Raw genomic sequence first — 25,132 nt, 5'->3', positions numbered from 1 at the left:
GGCAGATGATGCAGGCGAGGAGGATGCGGGTGGATTTAGCAGGTCCAGGTGTGCGTCTAGGCAATGCAGACAGGGATAAGGGCAAGCAGGTGGCTACCATGGCTCAGTGATGGGCTGCTCCTGCCAGGAACCCAAAGCATTCACCCCACACACCAGAGAGCTGCTCTCCGTACGGATCTCTGCACACCAGTGCCCCTGTCGAGGAGGTGGGCAGGGACATTGCTGGAGATTCGCTGACTGGGGCCCGGCATTTCCACTTCTTCACCTAAGGTGAAGCAAGGAGGGGCTGAAAGGGGAGGAGAAGGTCTGTACACCTGGAGATGTACTGGGGACAGCTCTTAACTTCATTCTGTGTCCTGGTATTATGCCTCTGGAGTCTGCCTGGCTCTGAAACATCTGAATGTTTTTTAAATCCTAGGAGTGGGGTGTTTTTTTTCCCGCTAGGCAGAGCAAAGGGAAGCAGATCCAGCTCCTCCATGGTTACAAGCCCAGCCTCTGTCCCGGCTGGTCACTGCTCCCTCCCATCACGGGTCCCTCAGCCCTGCTGCGGTGGGAGACTGAGGGGCAGGCCTGCTCTCAGCTGGGGATGAAATCAAAGCCATTCCCTTCAGAAGCACACAGTTAGTCAAGAGACATTTATTTTAATGTTTATAATAAATATTTTAATCAGAAGAGCTGTTGCTATCCAGGAGGCAGAGCTTCACTGCTCTTCCGACACCAGGACTGGTGGCACTGAAACAGTTTGCAAAAACAACCTCTGCCCTTGGGAGATAAGCGAGGGTCACTCTTTGCTCCTCCGCCCACAGCAGTGTGCTGTGATATTGCTGTTGACTTCAGCCTCTCTTGCTGTACTGAGAAACATAACGGAGTTTGCCAGAAGAAAGGATTTTTGTGTGATTTGTTGTTGGGCTCATTTTTCTTCTCTTGGCCAAGACTCAAGAATTTCCCGAGTAACTTTTCAGAGAATCCGCTCCAGCAACTCAACAGCAATATGCTCTGTTTGCTTTTTATAACATAAATAAATCTGAAGATCTGCCAAGGAGGAAAGGGGGAGGAAGCCAGGGAAAAACGAAGTGATGGTGTGAGGAATGCCTTTTGGCAGAAGTGCCTGAGTGAAAAAACGAGTGCGTGGACAAAGGAGCCCTGAGAGCTGCTGGGACAACCGGCAAGTCCATCCCAGGGAGGCTCAGCATCTCCGCTTTTACAGGCACGCTGCAGAGGACGAGCTCAGGATTCCTTTCAAACCTTCCCTTTAAGGTAAGGCTTAAACATTCTTCTTAAAGCAAATAAAAACTGTTATTTAAAAGGCATGAAAACATCCAGTAGCTAATAACACTGCTAATAAGGGTGAGAATACAAACGCGTAGGTGAGACACTGGGCATCTTTCTAACAGGCTGAGTGAGTTAAGCTTGCAATTAAGCTTAGTGACTATTTAAAGGAGATAGTCTTCTTAACTTACTTTGATGTGAAATAACACACAACTGGAGCTCAGTTTACAGCAGAGGTGCATTTCCAACGTTTTTCAGTGCAAACAGAATGCAGTAGTTTCAGCTCAGCTCAGTATTTTAAGTAATCCAGCACTTATGAGGAGCAGATTTCTTTCCCTACACGCAGCGTAAACTAAAGGTTGAATTTTAAAAGTCTTCCGTCCATCTTACACTCTTAAAAATTCCTCCCGAAATACTGAAGGAGTAATGATATTGCTTCTGCCACTTTTCTCCCAGCTGCCCAAACTCTGCAGCAGAGTGGTTGGGGGTCAGGCAGCACTGAGGGGTGACGGGGAGAGGGGACATGGTGGGATGTCCGTGATAGGCACTTGGTGTGGTTCTTCATCCCATCCAGGAGCTCCAGTGATGCATTAGCTTGTTGAGATTAATTCATATGACTACTAAAATGAAGGACAAACTGGAAACCTGCTTTAGCTGTGACACAAATCCCGTTTCAGTTGTGGAAATGTATATAGGCGACACACGCAGTCTTGCTTCTGTCAGGTGAAAAGGGGACCAAGCAATTGCAAGTTTTAACTTCACAGTTTCCTCGGGGAAGTCTAGAGATCATTAGCACAGGCTAAATTCAATTTTTTATATGCCTGGATTTAGTGAGATCATCTATAAGAGAAAAATCTACTCAGAGTGATGGTGAAGCAGCAGATTTCTGCCACTGCCCCGTCCTCCCGCCGTGCCGTGCCAGCGCGTGTGTTTGCAGTGTGTACCCAGGGAAAACCATGTGTTGCAGCTGCTTTTCCAGCATTTCGGTGCCTGCTGCCTCATTACACGCCTCTCCTGCGGACTGAATATAAATATTTGGAAGAAGATAAACTCTGTCTTGCTTGTCAGCACCGTGAGGCGTCATCCCCCAAAGGGAACAGAACAACATAAATCCTCCTTCAGTATGACAGGAAGGTTTGAAAGGATTAGGTCTATAAATGCTCTGGGATTTCTACCTGAGACTTCACTTAGTGATCGAGATCGTGTTTGAAAGCATATTTTAGCTACATATGTGACAGCAGAACAGTTTGGCTACGTGAGTGTAGCTCTTTTGTATTTGGCTACTTAATCCTTTTGCTCATGATTGTTTTACTGAGTGTTAATATGGACGTATCTCACCTGCAAAACTTCCTCTGACAGCCAGCTTTATGCCTACTTCTTTAAGTTTCCACCACCAGCATTAATCCAGGCATCAAATCCTTGTTTAGCTTCGATCGTGGCTTTTTAAGGATGCTGCCATGGCCTTTGGAGTAAAACACCACTTGCAGGCTCACAGCTATCTGTTTCTCTCTTGTTTTCCATTAATATCCCCGACAACGACCGCTCTTCCAACGCACTTCTGAGAATTTTCTCTCTCTTAGCTCTCAGTTGCCTTCAGTCAACGCTGCTTTCCACATGAGCTCAGCTCACACCGGAGCCAAGGAGTTGCTCAACACTTATTGGTGTGAAGCTTATAGCACATTAAAATTACACGTAAAAACATTTTGGTGATTTTAATTGACCATATTGTTGCCATTTCTTGGATATTAAAGCCACACTAGCCAATTAGGTCATGTAGTCTGATCTTCCATTTTTTTATTTCAGAACTAACTCCTCCCAGCCTTACCATGCTACAGTGCAGAAGCATGAAATTCTGGTTATAATCAGTGTCTTGCTGTTGAGCTGCAAGGATTGGGAGTATGTTGAGGATGATGAGGTCTCTCGGTCCCTCGCTGCTAGGAGATGTGCTGCAGGGCTGGCTTGTGCTCAGCACATGAGGTCTGAGTTGCTTCAGCTCTCTTCCTTTAAGTAAAAAGGGAAAATATCACTGTGCACATGCAGAAGGACTGTGCGAATAAAAGTAGTCACTCCTGTTCTAGCTTTTGTTGTACTTGAAAGTAATTTTTTAAAAAAATTGATTTTAGGTTCAAAGATGACACTTCAGAGAAATATGAGTGTATTCCAGCAAACTAAAATTCTCTTGTGGAAGAATGTACTTATCAAGTGGAGGATGAAGATGCAGGGCTTTCAGGTAAGCTAAAAAAAAATTAAAAAAAAAAAAAAAATAGTGAGTAGCTAACCATTGAGAGTAGCCAATCCCTGCCTGCCCCTATACGCCAATTTTTATTTTATTTTTTTTTTTAAATTCAAAGTTAAAGTACTTTTAAAAAGCCTGACTGGTACTGAACACTTTGAGACTTCATTATTTTAAATAATATTTCTGTCTTTTCTGTGACATATGAGAGCACAGATGGGCTCTTTGAGCAGAGTAATTTCCTGAGGTGCCAGGCACAATGCAAAGACCTTGTTAGTTAGCTGACATCAAAGAAACTGGTGTGACTGTCTCTTGTTTATATTTTAATCCCACAGAGAACGCGATCTTATACTGCTGTATTATTAAATTCTCTTCTCTGCTCTCCCCCTTCCCTAGGAGTGGATGCTGTCTCTGCTCTTTCTGCCGCTGACATTCATAATGGGCACGTTCATGATGAACATCCGCTACCCCGAGGTGCCTTACAGCTACCTGGGGCAGTTAGATGACCCTGCCTACAACACCACTGGGGTCACCATCGCTTTTACACCCATCACCGTGACAACAAGGCAGATCATGAATAAAGTGGCCTTGAACTCTGTAATGACAGGTATGGTTTGCTTTTTAAATATTTAGCTTTGTCAATATTGAACCTATTATACGTGGTTTAGTGGTGTATCTTTGGTCAGTGGAGAAAAATTCATCCTACATTCTCCACTCTCAAAAATATTTCTTCTCTAGTATTTAAATTGCTAGTGAAGCCGGCGTGTGCTTCTGAGCTGTAAAGCTCTGCCTTACCTGACATTCACTATGTAGACTAACACTGTTAAGTCACCTGGGATAATTTTTTTGAGGTACACCTCTTAACTGGTAAAGTATTTAAAGGTGCCACCCTGTCCAGTGAGCAGAACTGGAGAGAAAGAGTTGCAGTGCTAAAAATGTAGAGTATATACCCAGTGCCTGTGCACGCATTTCCAGACCTACAGAAATTCATTGCGGCTTTTTCATTACACGCCACAGGTATAAAACTAGAGGCACTGGACAATGAGAAAGCCCTGGAAGAAGCCTGGATTTCAAATAACGATATTATTGGGGTTGTATTTAAGGACAACTTCTCCTATCGCCTCAGGTTTTCTTCTGGGAATGTAGTTATTCCAAACGACAACTTTGGATATATAGGTAATACAAAATGAGAATTTATGGGTGGGTGGATGGCACGGATAGTTATCACTTTGTTGGAATAATCCGTCTATGTTAAGTGATGTCATAAACTGCTAATATTAAAATTATTTTGTCGGTGGGCCACTGTCCATTTGAAGTTTCTCATAGTGCGTATGCATGCTTATCATCAGCTTTTGTAGTGAAAAACAATCGTATTTCACTGCTCTTCTCTGTGATGCCCTTAATCTTTCACCCTTGCAGACAACTGTTACAATTTCTCATCGCACTACTGTGACAGCCCAAAGTATTGGTACAAAGGCTTCCTGTCCCTGCAGTCCAGCATCGATGCTGCTATTATAGAGGTAAATCGAATTTATGAGCTGATGTAGGTGTCCTTTTATTTTAAACCTGGCCCAGGAAAAACAAATTGTTCTCTGGCAATCGCAAGGGACGGGATTGTCAGAAAAACAAATATTTTAAAATCCTCAGCCACCTGAGTATTATTGGCAATGACAGTGAGAACGTGAATGCAGTTGGCAGTTTCTGCAGAAAATGACTGCTTCCAATTTAATTTTGGAGATTTGTATTAACTTCTGTTTCTCTTTAAAATGGCAATTTTTCTTAAAGGCTAGGCACCAAGTGTAAGATCATTGTTTGATTTAGAGTATTTCTCAGATACCAAGGAAAAGGCAATTCTTGCAGGAGATTGGGGTCTCCGTACTATGCACATCTGCGGGATGACTTGGCTTCAAAGTCATGTCTGTCATTTCTTGTCTTTCTTTCCCAAATTGTTCCTCAGAAGTATACCAGGGTAGGGGTCACTCTGCCTGGCTGTGCACCTCCAGCTGCCCAGGCTGTTTTCGTACCTGGGGAGAGAACCAGGGCCTTGGGGATCGTGAACCATTTGTGTGTCTGGATCCTTACGTCTGGATGAGCTGAAGGATTTATCTCTCTCAGTAGACAAGGGAGGGATTCTAGCTGAGGTGCAGACACACGAGTGAGTCAGATGAGCCCTTTCCACAGGGATTTATTGCATTCCTTGCTCATGTTTTCTATAAAGCTGCATTTAAAAAAAAAAAAAAACATCTAGGGCTGATGAATCCTTATATAAATACACCTCTCTGTAGAAAATAATTAAATACTGAGATGCTGATCTTGAATTCCTTTAGGTTGTGGCAAATCATTCTGTTTGGGAAGAAATGAAATCAATTGCTGGTGTCCGTATGAAGTCCCGGAGTGTCATCTTCTCAATTACATTAGAGTACAGTTATTTCATGATTACTATCGTGATGTGTTTCTCTCCACTCATGTATTTCTTATCGATGAATGTTGTAAGAGAAAAGAAGAAGCTCAAAGTATTGATGAAAACTATGGGGCTGCAGGATATTGCATTTTGGTGAGTTTGTTTTTAACTGAAGTATCTGCCAGAGATCAATATACTCTTGGGCATTTGTGCAATGAGCTAATAAGTGAAAGGAGTTCATCGGTTTTCTCCAGTACTCTAAGGACAATCCAGAAGGGTTGAGCATGGCAGTGGCATATTCTTCTTCCCTGGGTATTTCCCCCTAAGGTGGGTGATGCTATCTGTCCTGCACAGAGGATGAATGAGTTGACCCTGGGGAATACTCAGTATTTTAATTTAAAATGGTTCTGCCACGCGGATGAAGTTGTAACAGCAGTTCTTAATTAAACAGAAGCGTAAAGCCACCTTTCCACCCTCAGGCTCTCCTGGAGTCTGCTGTACGCTGTTTACGTGATGGTGCTCTCCTGCCTGCTGACAGCTCTCGTGCTGCAGGATGTTTTCTACCTCAGCAGCTTCCCCGCGGTCTTACTGCTGTTTTTCCTGTACGGCCTAGCATGTGTAAGTCGGGTTTTAAAGCCAAATCGTCTCACCACGTCATTTATTACTATGTTGATGAGCCTAAACGTTACTCCAGAGCCTTTTCCACAGTGCCCAGGGCTGTATCCTTTGCATGGTCATACTAATTGAAATAGCTGAGTGGATTCTGTGACTCAGCAGCAGCAGGGATTTGAATTGCAGCCTGAAGGTTTGACAGGGAGCACGTTGGCTACAAAAGGCCTGATTTGAAACTCAGATCAACCCGCTGAGGACTTCAGTGTATTTTATTACACAGACTCAGCTCACCAGTGATCTGTTTGCCTGGCAAATGGAACTGCTGCTGTTAAAGATATTTATTTCCTTTAGTGATTGAAGGAAACTTCTGTTCTTACAGATCCACCTGGTTTTCATGCTCTGCTCCCTCTTAAGGAACCCCAAACTTGCCGGCTCCATGGGGTTCCTCATCACCTTTTTCTTCGGATGCGTGAGCCTCTCACTGCTGATAGAAAATCTTCCCGAACCGCTGAAGTTGTTTCTCAGTCTCTTCTGTCCTTTTGCATTTAATGCTGGCATTGCAAAGGTATGGGGCACGATCTCTGCAGCTGAACCTTCTCAGTAGTTTGCTGTCCGGGGCCCTCTCAGTGGACAGAGTCCTTTTTCTCTCAAAGAGTGGCAATAAAAGACCCTGCAGTACTTTGCTGATAGAGGAAGGCATAGGAAGACATAGTCCTTATTTTAAAAGACCAGCTGTTCCACTTCTATAAAATCTTCAGGTGCTTTTCGTTCACATCCACGTCCTGTTTTGAAACCTCCACGTGAGCTGAGCTGCTGTTGGGCAGCAAAGAGGGGCTCCAACGCCCCCATCCCCTTCCCCCATTTAACAAGCCGATGAATGCAAAGAAAACCACGGCCCTCGTCACAAATAACCCGCTGTTGTGCGCTTCCATAACACCCACATGAATCCGAGGAAGTCCCAGCGAGCCCATCGCCACACACAACAGCACCATTATCCACCAGGGCTGGACCCGGGCAGACGGGAGTTGACTCGGGAACATCAGCTCTTCGCTGCCCGGTCATTCCCCTCTCACCGCAGTGACTCTTCCTGGCAACAGAGGCTGTGTAAATACAATTCGAGTTTTCTACTGTGGCCATCCTTACTCCATCCTCGCTTTGGATAATTCCGCGCGGTTTCCCAGTTTTCCATCAGTCATATCTCCGTAGCTCTGAGCGATGCTTTCTAGCTCCAGTTATTTAATATTTGATTTCCTGATGTATAAAAAAAATCTGCTTGGGAGAGGAGATTTCTGCACGAGCAGAAAAAGAAACTGAGTTTACTGCTAATTTGATGTATGGTTAAATCAATTACTACGTAAAACTATACCATCTTTTTTGTGACTCTGTCACATCAAGGGTGCCTTTATCATGTTTCTTGAATGTTTGTCTATAAAACTGTGATCTTCGCTGCTGCTTCTGGATTGTTCTGGAGAATTATGAATTAAAACATAAGATCTCTGCATGGAATAATTTTATTTCCCTTCCTCATTAGAAAGAAAGGAATTAAAATTGGTTAGTACTGCAGCTGATTTTGGGTTAACAGAGCCAGTTGCATCTATGGTTTGATGGCATGTGCATAGTTTTCCAGACTGAAAATTATTCTTCTTTATCCTTTATTCCAGGTTTTCTATTTAGAAAAATATGGAATGGGTTTCTCTTTTTCTAACCTCATGGACGAGTCATACTTTTTATTTTCAACTTACATTATGTTGGTCTTTGACTCAGTCTTGTACATGCTCTTATCTATGTATTTCGACAAAGTTCTGCCAGGTAGGTGTGATTTATGTTTCTGGTCATTCTGTCTTCTTTTGTGCTTTTGATTTATACAGATTTCATGTAATAGCTCCTCAAGGAAATGATGGGCTGCTCCATTCTCTGCATCAACAAAAATAGGTTTTGGACTAAAAAATATTTATTGTATCACTGAGTGACTTCTCTGCCCCTGGCACACACACTGGAAATTCCCAAATCAAAGACAACAAAGTATTTAGTGGGTTTTTTTCTTTCTAATTATACTGCAGTTGAACTGTTTATGAGAAAAGAGTGTAATAATGGGTGGGACAATATTTTAATTCATTAAGTAAAATACTGAATTCATTAGATATAGCCCTGAAGCCAACCTTCTTGTCTTGTCTACCCCAGGACCGAACCTCTTTTTTTAACTGGAGAAAGTACCAATTCTGAGGCAGCCAAGTACTTATTAGAAATGTTTGGTCTAGGATGGTGTCTTGGTTGTGGCTTTGGTTAATGACAGGTCATCTTCTCTGCTTCCCTGTCAGGCAAATACGGCATCCCAGATCCCCCTTTTTTCTGCCTGATGCCCTCGTACTGGTTGCGGAGCAGGAGAGGTTCCACCAGGGAGATGTCCAGAACAACAACGAGCCCTGAGGAGCTCCTCGGTGATGATGTAGAGCCGGTGCCCTCTGAATTCATGGGGAAGGAGGCCATCAGGTTAAGAGAGAAAGGATTGTTATTCATGCTTTTTGAGTTGAGCTTGGGTTTAATGCTCTCACAGATCACTGCTTCTGCCATCAGCTTTGTTTTGACTTATCTGGGCAGTTTTTATGTTCGTGAGGCTCTTGGAAAACACTTCGTTTCACAGAGGAAAATTAGAGATAAAATGAGATAAATATATAATTCAGACTGGTCACTAACGGCAAAGTGCAGATAAATTCAGATAAAAAATAACAGGGTCTTTTGTTGTGGACTTTGCTAAACATCCGTTAGTGACAACAAGGAGAATGCAGAGGGCAGCCCGTTGCAAAACATCCATCTGTTGCAATGGGCTTGACCTTGTCTTTGTAAGGCTTGGTGCTCCGGTGTTGTATGTCAGGTAGTGATGTTCCCGCCTGTGTACAGAGCACGCCAAACCCTGCTGAATCTCAGGGTTGCTTCCCAGGACCTGTTATTTTCATGCCATTTCTGACATTTTAAATTAAGGGCCATAAGAGTGATAAAGGGCACCAGGGAAATATCTTTACGTGAATCCTGAAATAACACCCTCCTTACCTTCCTTTTAGACTCACCAATATTAAAAAGGCATATAAAAAGAAGGACAAGAAGACAGAAGCTTTAAGAGGTATGAAAGCTGTGATACTGATTCCTGTTAAGATGAGGAAAAGCAGTTGTGCAAACGTTTCGGTCAGTCAAAGAAATAAAGCCACACTTTCATTGCTTGAAAAATTATGTAAAATGCCAATTGATGTGACTGATTACTATTTTATTCAGTTTTTACTGATTTTCCATCTTCAATAAGACTAAGGAGATAAAAGATTTTTTTTTTTCCCTATTGTTGTATTTATGTCTTTCCTGCTAAACAGAGAGGAGCTTCTTATGCCTTTAGTTAAAGTTTTTGCAGAACTTTGCCCCACGTTGCTTAATGCACTTTTGGCTGATTATTGCTGCTTAGTTCTTGACTTGTCTTGCCTTCAACAATGAATTAGAGGCAAGTCAAACCTCATTTCTTCCCAAATTTGATGTTGCTTCCATTCTAGGTTTGTCTTTAAATATTTACGAGGGTCAGATCACTGCCTTACTCGGCCACAGTGGAGCTGGAAAGACAACACTGTTAAACGTGCTCAGTGGCCTCACTTTGCCTTCTGAAGGTAGGATGGGAAATGGTGGGATGGGGTGGGCTTGATACAAAAGCTATAAAGACCAGTTCATTCCACCTCATCATGTTGATTCCTGTAAACAGGGTCTGCAACAATATACAACTACAAACTGTCTGAAATAGGAGATAGGGAAGAGATTAGAGAGATGATTGGCATTTGCCCACAATTCAACTTACATTTTGAACTCTTAACGGTGAAAGAAAACTTGAAAACTTTTGCAGAAATCAAAGGCATCAAGCCCAAAGATGTTGAGCGAGAGGTAAGTGTGTGTTCCCCTGAAACGCATCACTGCACAGCAACACGAGGCTGTGGGCAAACCCCAGGTTTCAGTAACGGCCCCTGTTGCACTGGGAAGCTCAAAGGGTCCACCTGGCTGTGTCTTCTGAAAACAGAAGCTGGTGTCGAGCTTTGACCAGGCAAGCTTGTGAGCTTGATGCAACCACAGCCATTCCTCTGCTCAACCCAAGGAGATGAGGGCACGTAGCAGCCCCTGCAGTGGAGTGCTGGTGGTGGTAGACCTCGGTACACGCTCTTAGAAACTGTGTCTTCAACGCCAGCCAGATCTCCTTCAGGGCTAACAAAGGGTGGAAGGACAACTGGTGCTGAGATTATCTATTATTTATGGCATCTTTGTGCCATTCTAGGTGCAAAACATTTTGGAACTGCTGGATATTAGTAACATTCAAGACACCCAAGCTGAGAAACTGAGTGGTGGGCAGAAACGGAAATTATCCATTGGAATAGCCATGCTTGGAAACCCCCAGGTAAAGCAGCAAGCACAGCTCTTTCATAGAGGGAATATTCAGGTTCAGCATAACTAAAACCTTGTACATGTACTTGGCTACAAGTTCATGCATGATTTCACACCTCTTTAAAGCACTCATAATTATTAAAAATAATAAATCTAATCATTTCATTTCATTTCATTAAATTCATAACCCATTTTGCTAGTCTAGTTTTAAAGCCGATAGACAGCTTCCTGACCTCTGCACAGCTCCCAGAAGAGCTGCCTTTGTATAAAAGGTGACCTGGGTGTTTTGCCTTCAGGACCTGGGGCTTTCAGGGGATTACCAAACCCGCAAGATGTGCAATTGCTTCGGCAGTGAGGAATGTCTGACTTCACCCTTTCTGCAGGTTTTGTTCCTGGATGAGCCAACGGCTGGGTTGGATCCCCTTTCCAGGCACCAGGTGTGGAGCCTCCTCAAGGAGCACAGAGCTGGGCGGGTGATCCTGTTCAGCACCCAGTTCATGGACGAGGCGGATATCCTCGCAGGTGAGCGCAGGTTCAACCTGTAACATCTCTGCAGAATAACCTTGGAGCAGAAAAAGCCCACGTGAAGTTCAGTTGCAAAAATAGTTTGGAATGACTGCTCTACAGTAGAAATTCCTTTGGCTTTCTCTTTCTTTAGACCGGAAGGCTTTTATCTCACATGGGAGGCTGAAGTGTGTCGGTTCTTCTCTGTTCTTGAAGAAAAAATGGGGGATTGGCTATCATTTAAGGTATCTACTTCAGCCCCAGCTGCTGTCTGGGAACATGCATGTACAAGGAGCCACCAGAATGACTGTAAGGAGGGAACTGTAGAGCAAATGTTGTCAGAACAAGAAAATTAACTCAATTAAAGTGCTGAAGCAGCGCTTTACTCCAGAGTAAGGAATGGATAAAGTATGCTGGAGGGTTTTTTTATGCATAGTAGAAAATATAATGGTGGTTGTTGTTTGTTTGGGTTGGTTCTGGGTATTTTTTTTTTCCTCAAAACTAAGCATCTGTTTCTTTTCAACTGAACAGGATCCATGTCAGCGAGTCTTGTGACTTAGAGAACGTGACATCTGTGGTTAAACGGTACATCCCCAATGTCATATTCTCAGGACACAGTCAATATGAGCTGAGATATAAACTGCCATTAGAAAACGTGACTAAATTCCCAGGTAACGTATATTAAAACAATTGAGAACTGTTTATCGAGGAAAAAATAATCACAGGTGTGGGGAAAAATGAAAAGGGAGATTTTCTACAGGAGCCACATAAGGGCTTCAGAACTGTTGCATTTTGTTTTTCTCTCCACGATTTTAACATCCATACATTTAAGATCAAAACGTACAACAAATGCTTTCCTACTGTTTGTAATGAAAAACCTAGCAGGCTGAACTGGGCTACATCCGTTACTGACAGTTTATTTTCCTTTCTGTTAAAAGAGAAGATAGTGACAAGAGAAAAGGCCATACGACCGGTACTGCCCCACACCTGCAGTGGCACCAGGCAGACCCTCACGCATGGTGTCTGTCACGTTCCTTGTGACAGTCCCACAGTCCCACCACCTCAGAGGATGCGTGCCCTGAAATGCTGGTGCTAAGTAGAAAAGTATCTTCAATGAGCTCTGTATGGATCTGGCAGTTTTTCTGTTCCTCCAGACGCTTTTTTTTCCTGGCAGCTTGCTGCTTTATTGTTTTCACTGTTACTGGAGATGCTTCAGTCAGGTTGACTCAGCTGAACCAAAGTCTGGTCTGAAGATACATGCTCATGTTTGAAACCTTGAAGGCGCTGGTATTATTTCTGTCCTGCAGATCTGTTCAGTGGCCTCGACAGCTGTTCTGACCAGGGAATTATCAATTATGGAGTGAGCATGACAACCTTGGAGGATGTCTTCCTGAGACTGGAAGAAGCCACAGCAGATCGAGAAGGTACAATCATGGCTCCAAACACACAATCCACAGCCGAAGAGAACGGCTGCTTTGCCATAACCACTGAGCATGCCTCCGACAGTTGATTACTAGGTGGCTCCTAATTTTTCACGCATTACAACACAGAAGCTGGTCTTAGACATCAACATGCACGTGGAAAACTCTTTGCAGATGAGCACATCCTTGGGGAGGAGTGGGCAGAAGCAGGACCACGATGTCCCGACGAGATGGATCCGGGCTCCCTGCTGCTCTCGGACACCAGGAGGGTGGCAGTCAGTGGCTTGGCTCTCTGGAGGCAGCAGGTCTCTGCCATAGCATGGGTGCACTTCTTAAAGCTTAAGAGTTCAGTGAAAAACCTGCGGTCAATGTAAGTACCAAAGTGATTGTCCCTTTCAGATCTGGAACTGGACATAGTCACAAAGGAGGGACATTTTTCACACCCCTGTTTCGATGAGCTTTTGGATTAACTGATATCAGGTCTTGGCTATGAATGATCTTGGTAATCTGCACTCAGTGGAAAGGAAAGCTTCTTCCTTCCCAGTGCCAGTAATATAAAATCTCCTTTTTATACATTTTCATTTCTATACTGAGTGATTTATGCAAGGGAAACCAATTTTCTTTCTGAACAAAAGAATCATTTAGAAACACTTTAATTTCAGATGGAGGAAGAAGTTCTAAAATAAACTAGTGTGTACAGAGAGAGAAAAATATTACTTTCAGACTTTCTCTTTAATTGTTTTTAAACCTCTGTCACGTTGCCAGTGTTTGAACACATTTGGTCCCTTTGGTCTTCAAGCTGGCATTTCCTGGTGGGGCACAAGAAACAGAAGGGAGATGTTGATTTATGACAAAATTACATCTTAAGGAACTCAGGCTTATTCATCACCCTAAAAAATTGAGCACTCCAGACCTGAACTCCTCTCCCTGCTAAATTTTAAGGGCTTTTGTGAATGGTCAGGGTTTGAGACTTCTGAAAATAAAATTGTCAGAACTTTTTTTGCAGAAAAAGCATGGGGTAACCAGAATATAGTACACCATTCCCAAGACGCAAACGCGTTCTGCTGAATGTCTGTTTTCAGAGTGTTTATTCATCTCTTTCTTAATGTAGTTTGCTGCTCTATGTGGTTTTTCTGCTTCCTGTGGTTTTGCAACTGACCCTGGTTGCTGCCTGGCAGAGTGTGAGTGCTTGGGAGCTCTCGTCTGCACGGTATTTCTTGCCCCCGGGGAAGAGGGCTCACTCCGAGATGACCAGCCTCCTGGTCCACAACAACACGGGTGAGGGAAATGAGCCATTCCTCATCTTTTTCTATTCTTGGGGTTCTTGCTGTTGCAAATAAGTGAAAGAGCAGATGGGTGTGGGATGTAGGGGTTCTAAGGGGTGATGAAGGTTTTCGTGACAACGGACCCTAAGTATTGTCGTTTTTAAAGGGTTGTGAATGAAGCCCACTTTGGCTTCAGCAGCTGGTGAGATCCTGATGCAATGATGTGAAAAGGGATATCATAACAGACGGGATCAGAAAGGACCCAGTTCTTTCCCGAATCCAGACCTCTATCCAAATAATTTCTGCATTTTCAGAGCGTGGGATTCTCAAACCAGGCACGACACTCCTGTAAAGGTTCACTAATGCTGAGTCAAGTTAATGGTCTACTTCCAGAGTTTCACCTTCAGCATTCCTTACGAGTGGATTCTACTTTATGTTATTTGGCCGCAGTATGATACTGTTGGCTTCATCAGCCCATCACGAAGGAGAATACATTTTGTAGCAATTCAGCAAAGGCAGAAAAAATGACAGTGTGAAAATTCAGTTAATGAGACCGAAATCAGTTTAACTTCACAAAAATGAATGTGCAATGATCCAACACACATGTGCTGTCTGATGTCCATGGTTATTAGACTTTCTCTGGTTTTGTTTGGTGGTCACATGGATTATTTTTAAAAAAACCAAACCACTCTCTTGCTGTTCAGTATTACAATTCCTCTGCGTTTGTCTTTCACATCAGGCACAGGCATTGAAGACTTCATCCACCTGCTTGAGAGCCAGGATCTCACAGTGGAAATAACAAGCGAGGAAAATATCACAGAGGAGCTAAAACACAACGGGGCTATAAAAGTGTCTCGCAAAGGTCAGGTGAGGATTTTTGTTCTCCTCTTCCCGTTTCTTCCCAACAACTGAAGAAGTGAAACGTCTCCATCAGCTCAAGCTGTGCGATGGTCCTATTGAATAAGGCCTCCAGGTACAAAGATCTGGAAGTGTTTTAATCAGTAAATTGCATTCTAGAGGAGACCTTATCTCCCTCATCCTTCACCTCAAACTTTACAGTTTTGTTACACAGCTATACAGCCTTCCAACACTCACAATTTGTTTTTTAGCAGACAAGGCATAAGAAAAATTATTTCAGGCCTGGATTCTCCTAGTATGATTCTTTTCTACTGCGTCCCTGCAGATGAGGAAAGCCAAGAGTTTTCATCTTGTTTTCTTGCTCTTTAAAGAGCTACAGGTTTACCGTGTTATGCCACGTGGAGGCCATCAACTGCTTCCCGGTGCTTGTGAACATCATCAGCAACGCTCTGCTGAGAGCCCTCAATTCCACCGTGCACATTCGGATCTGGAGTCATCCGTTTTTCTCTGTAAGTGTCAGAGCCTGGCAGACAGAAGGTGTCAGAAAATAGTTCTTAAATCTTCTTAAAGTCTCAGTAATCCATCGGTTTTTAAGGGGAAGCCATGTGGGGCTCTCTGTACCTATAAAGCCACTTTCCTCGGTGGTGGCTCTGGAATCATCACATCTGACTTCAGGAAAACAGAAGTTATTTTCCCCTTGTGGGTCTGAAGGGCTCCTGAACAGAGAGGGTGGCTGGGAGGGTTTCTTCAGGAGATTCCTTATTCTCTACGTCGTGTTATTCAAGCTGCGGCCCATCACTTGATGGAAGAGATGAAAGTTCACCACAAGCCTGGGGTGGAGTGGGGCCTGCACCACCCATCTCTTCTCAGCAGTGGCAAGCACTTTGCAGGGCTATGGTTTGGGAAAAACCTTCTTCCTGACAATATTTGGTTTCAAAACTCACTTTGGGTTCATACTGCCCGGTACTCCATGAGAAACACGGTAAGATGAGTTGTGGCATCTAGCCTTTTCATTGCAGATGTTTTCTATAAACGCTTTGTTCTTCTGTTTTCAGATAAATAATCCACGATTCTGGGATTCTTTTGTTGTTTTTTACCTCATTTATATGCTCTTGTTATTCCCTGGTTTTCCTCCTCACTTTGCAATGGACTACATGAAGGATTATAAGGTAAATTCCTTGAAATGGAGCAGATTTGGGGTGGGCAGAAGGGGTTACAACTGCATTGCCACAAGGACAGTTGAATATGATGAGCAGCTTGAGGCATTTTTCTCTGCATTGCCATGAGCAGCTTTGCAGCCAGCACAAAATGCTAAAAGACAAAAAGAGGTGGAGTTTTACCCCAGTATTGCAAATGGTAACAGCTTTTTGCTTTGTTTTATTTCCCGAAGCCATTTCTTTGGGTGCAGTTGGCCAACCAGGCACCAGCAATTAAACTGCCCTTCGCATTATGCCTTCCCAGGTGGGAGCTCGTGACCAGCTGCGGGTCTCGGGGCTCTTTCCCTCGGCGTACTGGTGCGGCCAGGCACTGGTGGACATCCCGCTGTGCTGGGTCCTTCTCTTCTCGATGTTTGGGCTTCAGTTTGCAATGAGCAACAAAGTTTCTGGAGGCGTCAATGTCTTCTTTCTGGTACATCCCATTCTGGCGGTTGCTGGTTCACTAGGGAGGGATTGGGGTAATATTTTGAGCAGTGTAGGGGTAGCTGAGACACCATAGGTGCAGACCTTTGGGTCTCCAGATGCTCACTGGCCTTCTCCTTGTTTCACCTCCTATCATTTGGGTTTCCCCAGCTGGAAATAAAAGGCAACAAATTTGCCTTAATACACTCCTTCACACTTAGCAGTAAAATTGTGGCAATTTCTGAATTCCCTGATCTTAATGTATGGTCATTTATACGGAACCACATTGCTATATATAGATTCCTGGTTGTTTAGATCACTCCATTTTCTCCAATGAAAGCCCTTTATTTCTGTAGATCGTGGGTACTTTTGGCTATGGAATTTCTATCGTTCTCTTCATCTACTTGATCTCCATCATCTTTCGCAAAGGATGGAACTGTGATTTTTGGTCTTTTATCCTCATAGCGGTAAGCATATGGCTAAATAATGTGCTGCGGGGTTTACAGAAATGTATTTTGAGATCTTAAGGATGAACTAGAGGTCAAAGCACCAAGTATAGATGTAGAACATAAATACGGGAATATGTTTTTTCTATGTTAAATTCATGTCACCATATTCTGTTCCCACAATCCTGCTGTGGCACAGGAAAATGCTTGGATCCTACCCTGAGCTAGTGCGGGAATGGAGGCAAAAAAGTTATTTATCACTTTGTTTGACACCTTGCATCCAAGAGATATAAGGCGTTAAGACATCAGGTTAGATACAGATCGCCTAAGCCTGACGTGGGAGGAGATGGGTTATTTGGCATGAACCAGGATGGGAAAGAACAGGACAGGATCTCATGCTTTGTTCTTCTGCCTGAAGCAGCCCTGTGTCTGGGAAGAAGTTTCCCTGGCTGACCCAAACCTGAGCCTACCCCCGGGCAGAGATGGCTGAGGACCTCTTGAATCCTCACTGTTACCTTTATATTTCTTGTCCATTTCTAGAAATTCAGCAGGGAATTGAAAAGGTAGACCTACACAATTTTTAAGACCAGTGAAGAGTGTAACCCTTCCCATCAGCTAAGTTACTCTCTTGTTTTGTTTTTAGGTATGCTTTGTTTCTTTTATCCTCGGCAGAATCATGGATTTCTTCATGGACAGTACCGTCTCCCTCTATGTTTTGTCTCTCTTGATTCCCGTGTACCCACTGCTGGGTGTAATGATGTACTACCAGCAGGTAAGCAAGTGGTGGCACTGGGCAAGGAGCAGCACCTCACCATAAAACACAACCGTGTGTCCGTGTGAGCAAAGTCTGGTGGTCACCACATGCTGCGTTCTGGGAAGGTTCATTAGTTTCCTCTTACGGGTGGGATTTTCCAAATGGCTAGAGTGCACCATTTCAGATCAGATCTAATTTTTCCAGCTGTTCACTATGGCTAGGGGCTACTTCTCGTGCAGTTGAGCTGTGACTGTAGATTAGGTAAGCACTCTTATTTCTTTCCATGCAGAGTCAAGCAACTTGGCTTGAGCAATCATAAGAGAAAATCTGAAGTTACGCATCTGACTTTGCATGGAAACTGAGTGAGAATTAAGAATGCTCACAAGGTGCTTTACTCTGTGTCAGCTGAGAGTGGTCATGGAAATGAAGCTCGAATTTAAGAATTTAGCTAAGAATTTAACAAATTGTTAAATTCTTAGCTAAATTTCTTAAAAACATTCAGCTAAGAATTTAACAAAACCCTCCAGCTACGTGCAAGCCATAAATGACTTAGGAGTGAAGTCCAAATCGAAGAGACTCCTCCTCTGTCCTGTGCCACTCACTTCCCTCTCCTCTGCTGGAACATCAAAGCAGAGGAGACCAGATATTTTCCTGCGATGGGCCATTACCCCCAGCAGGAGAGTCTGATACAGGTACCGAGTGCTGTGACATTTTCTGATATAGAACTGGAACGCCCGAAGTCAAACATCTGTCTTTGTTCATCTGTATGGTGAATATTTTGGGTGAATCAGAAGATTTTGTACGTTTTCAAAGCATTTGTTGTTCACTTTTAACCCTTCCAAAATTAGCCATTATTACAGGTCTTCATTATGTTTTGTTTTCTTATTCTTACAGATTTTTATAGAAGATACTGAGGTATTTGGTATTACTCCAACGAGTGATGAACTAATAGCTGTCTTTGCAGTAAGAAAACATCTAAGATTATTTTTATTTAGGAATGTGTGTCTCCTAAACCCCATCCTCAGTTATGAGGAAGCAGGCAAGAGCCCTGAGCTCATTTCATGCAGAAGGAGGCTCTTGGTGGGTCTGGATGACAGATGACCCCTCTGTGCAAAAATAACCTCGCTCCTTTGAAATGGGGAAGGAAAAATCAAATCAGCCCAGATCACTTAATGCTGTGTTTTATTAATTGTGTTTTATTAATTGTGTTTTTCTTCCACCATTGGTATATTGTACAATATTGGTAAGTGATAGAAGAGTTCACAACCTCCAGGATTACCCTGAGTTTAGATGTTAGTGGACTATTTTCACATACTGTGGTTTTCCCTCGCATATTTTATAACGCTGCCACCACCTTCTCAGTTTCAGCTGTGGTAGGATAGAAGGCAAGGCTGTTAATGTGGCAACCTCTTTTTTTCAGCCTTATATCCATTCTGTGGGTTTCATTTTGCTTCTTCGATATTTGGAGATAAAATATGGAAGAGCAGTTCTGAGAAAGGACCCAATATTTAGGTTTGTATAAACATACATGCACCACAGGCACATGCAAGATCTAAATTCCTACCGTGCTGCTTTTCCTTGGAGACAACATTTTGATCAGATATCATTGCCTTTGTGTCCCTATTTTTAAATTATTAATTTTTTTTAATACGGGTGATTTTTTTTTATAACTAAAATAGCCCCGTAAATACTACTCTGATACGATAATATAGATCGGCCCTCAAGCTTGTTAGTACCTCCACACAGTGTTGCCTGTGCTGTGTGGATGTGCCAGCTTGGTTCATTGTACAACACAGAAAGATTATAAATATACTATAAAAAAACCAAACCAAACAAAATGACAAGGAACACTGAAACAGAGGGACATTCACTCTTGGTCTATCCAAAATGCATTGTTGGAGAACAAGGGTAAAGAACAAAATGTTAAGATGGGTCTGGTGGGTTTGTAGGATTTCCCCAAGAAGAGAAAGCAGCCACCAGCACCCCGAGGAGCTTGAAGAGGAAGATGAAGATGTTAAAGCTGAAAGAGCAGCAGTGAGAAATGCCATAGCAGCTCTGAGTCAGGAGGAGGTACAAGTAAGTGTTGTCCTTCTCGTTTTATTTTATACCAGTATTAAAATACCACTGGTAGTAAAACACCACTGGTAAAAAACCAAACCCCCAAGTATCAATAAGTGCAGGCCCGTGTTCTGGCTGTATTATTGTCACTAGGAAATTCAGACTCCCAAGTGTACAGTGTGGGTCCCATCAGGATAGAGAAGAAAGCTGTTAAGAGGAACGTGGACAACCAAGTGTCCTGTTACACCTCACATTCCCCGCGAATGTATAAAATAAATTCAAAGATCTTTAGATAAATGGGAAAAAAAATTACTGAAGGATTAACACTATCCAGTATAACAGACTAATCTTTCTCTGTCCTCCTCAATTTCAGAAATCAGTCATTATTGTCAGCAATCTCTGCAAGGAATATAAAATAAAGCAAGCTGGTTCAATTTTTAAGAAGAAGAAGATAATGGCCACTAAAAATATTTCCTTCTGTGTTAAAAAAGGTGAAAACTGGAACTGTTCTTCTAGACTTATTTTGGACCCTCAGTCATACTGAAAGAGTTAATTCTCTGCAGATTCTCAGTTATGTGAGCAAGGACGTAAAGGTCAAATCTATTTGCTCTCTGGTTAAGGCATGCTCGGTCTGTGGTTGATGTGTTAATGAACAACGTGATGTGGATGCATCCTGTTAGGTCCCTTTGACTCTCCGTTATCTAAAATACTGTAGCCCCCTCTCTCCAGGATCCACTTCAGCAGTGGCTTCTGACACACCTGGGAGCAATATTCAGACTTGCAGCATCAGTTAGAGTCGAAACATTATGGGCTCTCAGAGCAGATGTTTATACTGTTTACTTTTATATGATCTTTTATATTAACATGCTCTCTTCTATAGTTTTTTTTCCTTTGTGGGACTGTGCTTGATATATTTGTTGGATGGGGAATATTACTAAGAAATTCTATGTATTGATTCCAGGAGAAGTATTAGGACTTCTGGGGCCCAATGGAGCTGGTAAAAGCACAGCTATCAAAATGATTACTGGAGAGACAACACTGACTGCTGGGCAGGTAGGAGGCATCTGGAGAAAAGGGATAGACCCATGATAAAAGGGCAAGTGCAAACCTTGCACCTAGGCTAAGCTATGATTTTTATTTTTTTTTCAAAGCACAATTATTTATCAAGGTTTTAACTGAACCGGTTGTGCTATTAAATAATGTATTAATTAAAAAATATTGTGAGCTACTTCTAAGTTTGACAAGCAGCAGAATCTACCCTAATTGGCCATGTAAATGAGGGTTGCAAAACCACTCCCTTGCTGTTTGTGTTTCCTCACCTAAAACCCAGTGAAACCCACAGTCTTCCTCTGAACCGTACCCTTGCTTCTGGGCAAGGCTACGTGAGAGAAAAATGATCAGCCTGGTTGTGCAGGTGCTGATGAAGAGTGGAGATGGAGCAACCTCCCACCTCCAGGACCACGAGCCCGCCTTCCTGGGCTACTGCCCGCAGGAGGACCCGCTCTGGCCAGACCTCACCGTGCACGAGCACCTGCGGGTCTACGCGGCTGTGAAAGGGGTGCGCAAGGAGGATACGGCGGCTGCTGTCAACCAGTAAGGATGGAGGGTGTTCCTAGGGGTTGGTCAATCTGTGGAGGGGATCAGAAAGTCAAAATTCACTGTGAGCCAGAGGGAACCGTGAAAGAAACTCAGGAAAGGGAGCTGCTAAAGTGATTTTTTGCTAAATGCTGTGATTGAGTGAGTGGGTTAAGAAAACCTCCGATCAGCCTAAGTGCATTTAGTGGGGATAAATTTGCCGCTAATGTCCTTTTAAGTATGTTATCTTAGGAAGCATTTCTAAAATCTCTGATGTTATAGTTTGGCGCTACAAGAAAGGGTGCTTAAGTACTGCCTGCTCAGCTGACACCGGCAAGGCAGAATGGATTTATAATGCTGTTGACACTAATGATGGGTTTAGAAAAGAGCTTGTGGCTTACTCAGTACACTTTGCTTCAAATATTCACTTACATTTTAATAACACAATAAATGTTTAATGAAAACAAGCAGGAGTCAAGAGCAAGGGGAAGAAAGTTTCTTTTTCTTATCATTTTGGGAATCCTTGATGAGTGTGTGGAGTTGGGAATAACAAAAATGTTCTTTTTTCGCTTGTGCCCTTTCCCCACAGAATAGTGAATGCTCTGCAACTTCAAGACTATTTAAAAAAAAAAATCAGAAAATTATCTGCTGGGATAACCAGAAAGGTATGGGGTTTTTTTTCTTACTTATAATGAGCACTGCAAAGCTCATAACACAAATCAAGAATCCCCTTTGTGAGCAGAGGGACCTACCTGTGCCCCAAGTTACCCAGGAGAGCATCGTGTTGTCTCCCATGGTGGGGTGTTGGAAACTAGCCTTTTCCAAAACCACATTTCCTACAAATCAGAGCCTTGATTCCCATAAATGAAGTGAGGCTGTCTGCAGCTCTTTGTAGACAGAGTGCCAGGGACTTGACTCGAGCCCCTTTCCCTGTCATAGCTCTGCTTCGCCATGTGCATGCTGGGCAACCCCGCGGTCCTGCTCCTGGACGAGCCATCGACTGGCATGGACCCCAACGGGCAGCGCTGTGTCTGGTGAGTAGGACCTCAGGCACTGTGCCACCACGGTGGAAAAGCCAAGAGTAGACACCTAAGGTTAGGTAAAGAGTGTTTTACCCCATCTGCTGTTGGTGCTGCTCATCGTGTGCCGATGGTTTTACTGGCAGCTCCGTTTTCCTGGCGCTCTCTGGCTAAAGCATGAGCAAGGAGAAATAAAACCTATTTTACCTTCACCCTTGTTGCAAAGTTGAGGACAGTCATGTATGGAATTTGGAAGAATTCATAAAGAGACCTGAGTCAAAAATACTTTTTTGGTTTTGTTTTTATTTCAAAGTATTACCACGTGCACATCAGTCTAAAGTTGCTGTATGTAAAGGCTTTACGCTTGTTTTAGGGGAGAGGCATTTGGAGGGACAAAAGTAGAAGAAAAAGTGTCTGATATTCCCAGAGAGTGTTAGCTTTTTCTTTTTTTCCTCCCCTCTGGTCCTCAGGAAAATGATTCGTGCTACCCTGAAAACCAAGGAGACAGGAGCCCTCCTGACCACACACTACATGGAGGAGGCGGAGGCGGTGTGTGACCGCGTGGCCATCGTGGTGTCCGGGCAGCTACGGTGGGTGGCAGCACGGCCAGCACACGGCTGAGCTGGGAAACAGGGGCTTCTCCTCCAGCCTCACCCCCCTGAGCCCACCACCACGGGCTTCAGGAACGGCTCCTCGTGATTTCCCCAGCAGTGCAATTTGGGAAGGAGCAGACGATGGGACACAAATGGTTTTATGCTGACATCTTTTCTCTTTTTTCCTCCCTCTCTTGCAGATGCATTGGCTCCATTCAGTACCTGAAGAACAAGTTTGGCAAAGGCTATCTACTGGAAATTAAGGTCAAGGATCCAGCGCGCACTGATCTTCTCCATGCTGAGGTTTTGAGGATTTTCCCAAGTGCAGCCCGTCAGGAGCGGTAACTATAAAATGCGGCATGAACAGTGTTTTCAACACTGCCTCATCTCTAAAAATGTACCAGATGGCCAGACACAGCATCTCAGTTGGAGAGGGATGAACAGCTCAGAGTCCCTTCTTGGGGACCTGATTTGATCGTTTCACCACATCCAACCCTGTTGCGATCCCTACGGCAAAACGTCCATACGTTCAGCTCATTGTATCACATAAAGTTTTGATCCCAGAACCTCAATACAGATCAAGAATCAGTTTTTCTTCTTTTTCTTCAAGGTTTCCCTCTTTGTTAGTCTACAAGGTCCCAATGGAAGATGCACTCCCCCTGTCTCAGTCTTTCTCCAAGCTAGAGGAAGGTAAGAGCCAAACAAGTTGACTTTTTGCAAAGGTGGAGCAGACTGCTAATTTTTGGCTCTTTCCATTTCTCCACAGCCAAACGAAACTTCAATCTTGAGGAGTACAGCTTCTCTTTGAATACTTTGGCTCAGGTGATTTTAAGACTAGACATGGAACTAAAAGCCGCAGCGAGACCTGGGCCAGTGTGGTGGCAAAAGGCTGCTCCACCAGAAAAACTGCCTGGGGGTGGTGGGTGAAGGCTCCTCCATGGGGAAAGTGGTGAAAAATGGTTTGGTTTTTTTCTACTGCTGGGATTTAGCATGGTGGGAACAAGCCTAGGCAAAGTGTTGCTGCCTGACTCCACTCACCCGCGACAAGCCCACAGCACCACCAAGGGAGGGACGCCCTTGGTAAGATGCCCATGGCCAGTCTCTATGGTTGCTCCTGAAGCAGCTGCTTGGACACGGCTGGTGGCAAAGATGAGACATGTTTATGACAATCCATTGGTGGGTAAAACCTCCACACCTATGGGCAGCCAGTGCCTCTCAGCAGGTTGTAACGGAGAGCACAGGAGTCTCAGCTACTGCGTATGTGCTCCCCACATAAAGCTACTTCACAGAGCTCTCAGGGGGGGCTGCAGAGCTGCACGTCCTGTAAAGAAGCATCACGGCGTTTAGTGAAAGTCAGAGAAATAATCAGAGTTTTACCTTGCCCATTTCAGGTGTTTTTGGAACTCTCACGAGAGCAGGAAAAGGGTAATTTCGATCTTGCCTTGGATGGGACTTTTGAATGGAAACAACTTCAGCAGGAGGACTGTTGAAGACCCGGGAGGCTCATTTACACATTACTCAGTATTAACCTAACTGCTGTGATACTGCACATATTTACTACCATTACCAGCGTACCACGAAGTGGAGGAGCAGGCTCTGCCTTTCCAGCGAGCGTTGGCTGAGGGCTCCTCTTCCCATGCAGAAGACATTTCACCTGGACTCTGCAGGTGTCTACGCTGAACCCTACCCCAAGTTGCATTTCCAATGGCTGGTTGATGAAATAGTGCCTGCACTGGCGGGAGCTCTTGTCAAGCAGAGCAACGTGCAGCAGAGGGACAGAAAGGTTTGTAGAAAGAAAGGTCATAACCCGTCTCTGGGGATCGAGGCTTTGCTCGGTGGATCTGGGTGCATCAGGGAATGTGCCAACCTTCTGGGCTCCTCTCCCACCACTGTGAGGAACTATTTGCCTACAATGTGTTTAAATACATCTTATTGAAATTTGCGCTCTATTTTTATACCCTTCCAATAAATGTCTCTATAGAAACTGCGGTTACACCCTCCTATGTCATTATTGCTGCGGACCATCAGGAACAGCTCAGCAGCTCAAAGTCCTGCCCTGGGGATGGAGGTGGCTGCAGAGGGTGCAGGGCTGCTGGCCAGG

General features: G+C 43.8%; 1 protein-coding gene across 1 annotated transcript; it reads left to right on the top strand.

Moving 5' to 3' along the window:
* The first annotated feature begins 886 nt into the window (after positions 1–886).
* ABCA10 (ATP binding cassette subfamily A member 10) lies at positions 887–25,020 on the top strand. The gene is made up of 39 exons (XM_074922450.1): positions 887–1,257; positions 3,393–3,499; positions 3,899–4,109; positions 4,520–4,678; positions 4,922–5,022; positions 5,830–6,056; positions 6,383–6,521; positions 6,895–7,080; positions 8,177–8,324; positions 8,834–9,005; positions 9,575–9,633; positions 10,049–10,159; positions 10,252–10,427; positions 10,813–10,932; positions 11,303–11,441; positions 11,578–11,668; positions 11,955–12,094; positions 12,731–12,847; positions 13,019–13,214; positions 13,956–14,122; positions 14,849–14,976; positions 15,339–15,476; positions 16,023–16,136; positions 16,429–16,596; positions 16,943–17,053; positions 17,676–17,804; positions 18,681–18,749; positions 19,207–19,298; positions 19,736–19,862; positions 20,218–20,335; positions 20,806–20,897; positions 21,259–21,437; positions 22,009–22,084; positions 22,359–22,453; positions 22,909–23,028; positions 23,232–23,372; positions 23,642–23,721; positions 23,798–23,853; positions 24,423–25,020. Exons 2-39 carry the CDS (start codon positions 3,401–3,403, stop codon positions 24,519–24,521), a joined length of 4,890 nt encoding a protein of 1,629 aa, XP_074778551.1. The 5' UTR covers positions 887–1,257; positions 3,393–3,400; the 3' UTR covers positions 24,522–25,020.
* Positions 25,021–25,132: the final 112 nt, after the last annotated feature.

The sequence above is a fragment of the Athene noctua genome, chromosome 18 (genome assembly GCF_965140245.1).
Source record: "Athene noctua chromosome 18, bAthNoc1.hap1.1, whole genome shotgun sequence".
Taxonomy (NCBI): Eukaryota; Metazoa; Chordata; class Aves; order Strigiformes; family Strigidae; genus Athene; species Athene noctua.
Note: the sequence above shows the minus strand (reverse complement) of the source record. Positions and strands in the feature narration are given on the sequence as shown.

Bases quoted from the DNA above. Each gene is read 5' to 3' on its own strand.
- ABCA10 (XM_074922450.1), top strand. From the start codon at position 3,401: ATGACACTTCAGAGAAATATGAGTGTATTCCAGCAAACTAAAATTCTC. The intron at 17,054-17,675 runs GTAAGCATATGG...TTTTGTTTTTAG, and splicing joins GGTCTTTTATCCTCATAGCG to GTATGCTTTGTTTCTTTTAT. The intron at 18,750-19,206 runs GTAAGAAAACAT...TCTTTTTTTCAG, and splicing joins AACTAATAGCTGTCTTTGCA to CCTTATATCCATTCTGTGGG.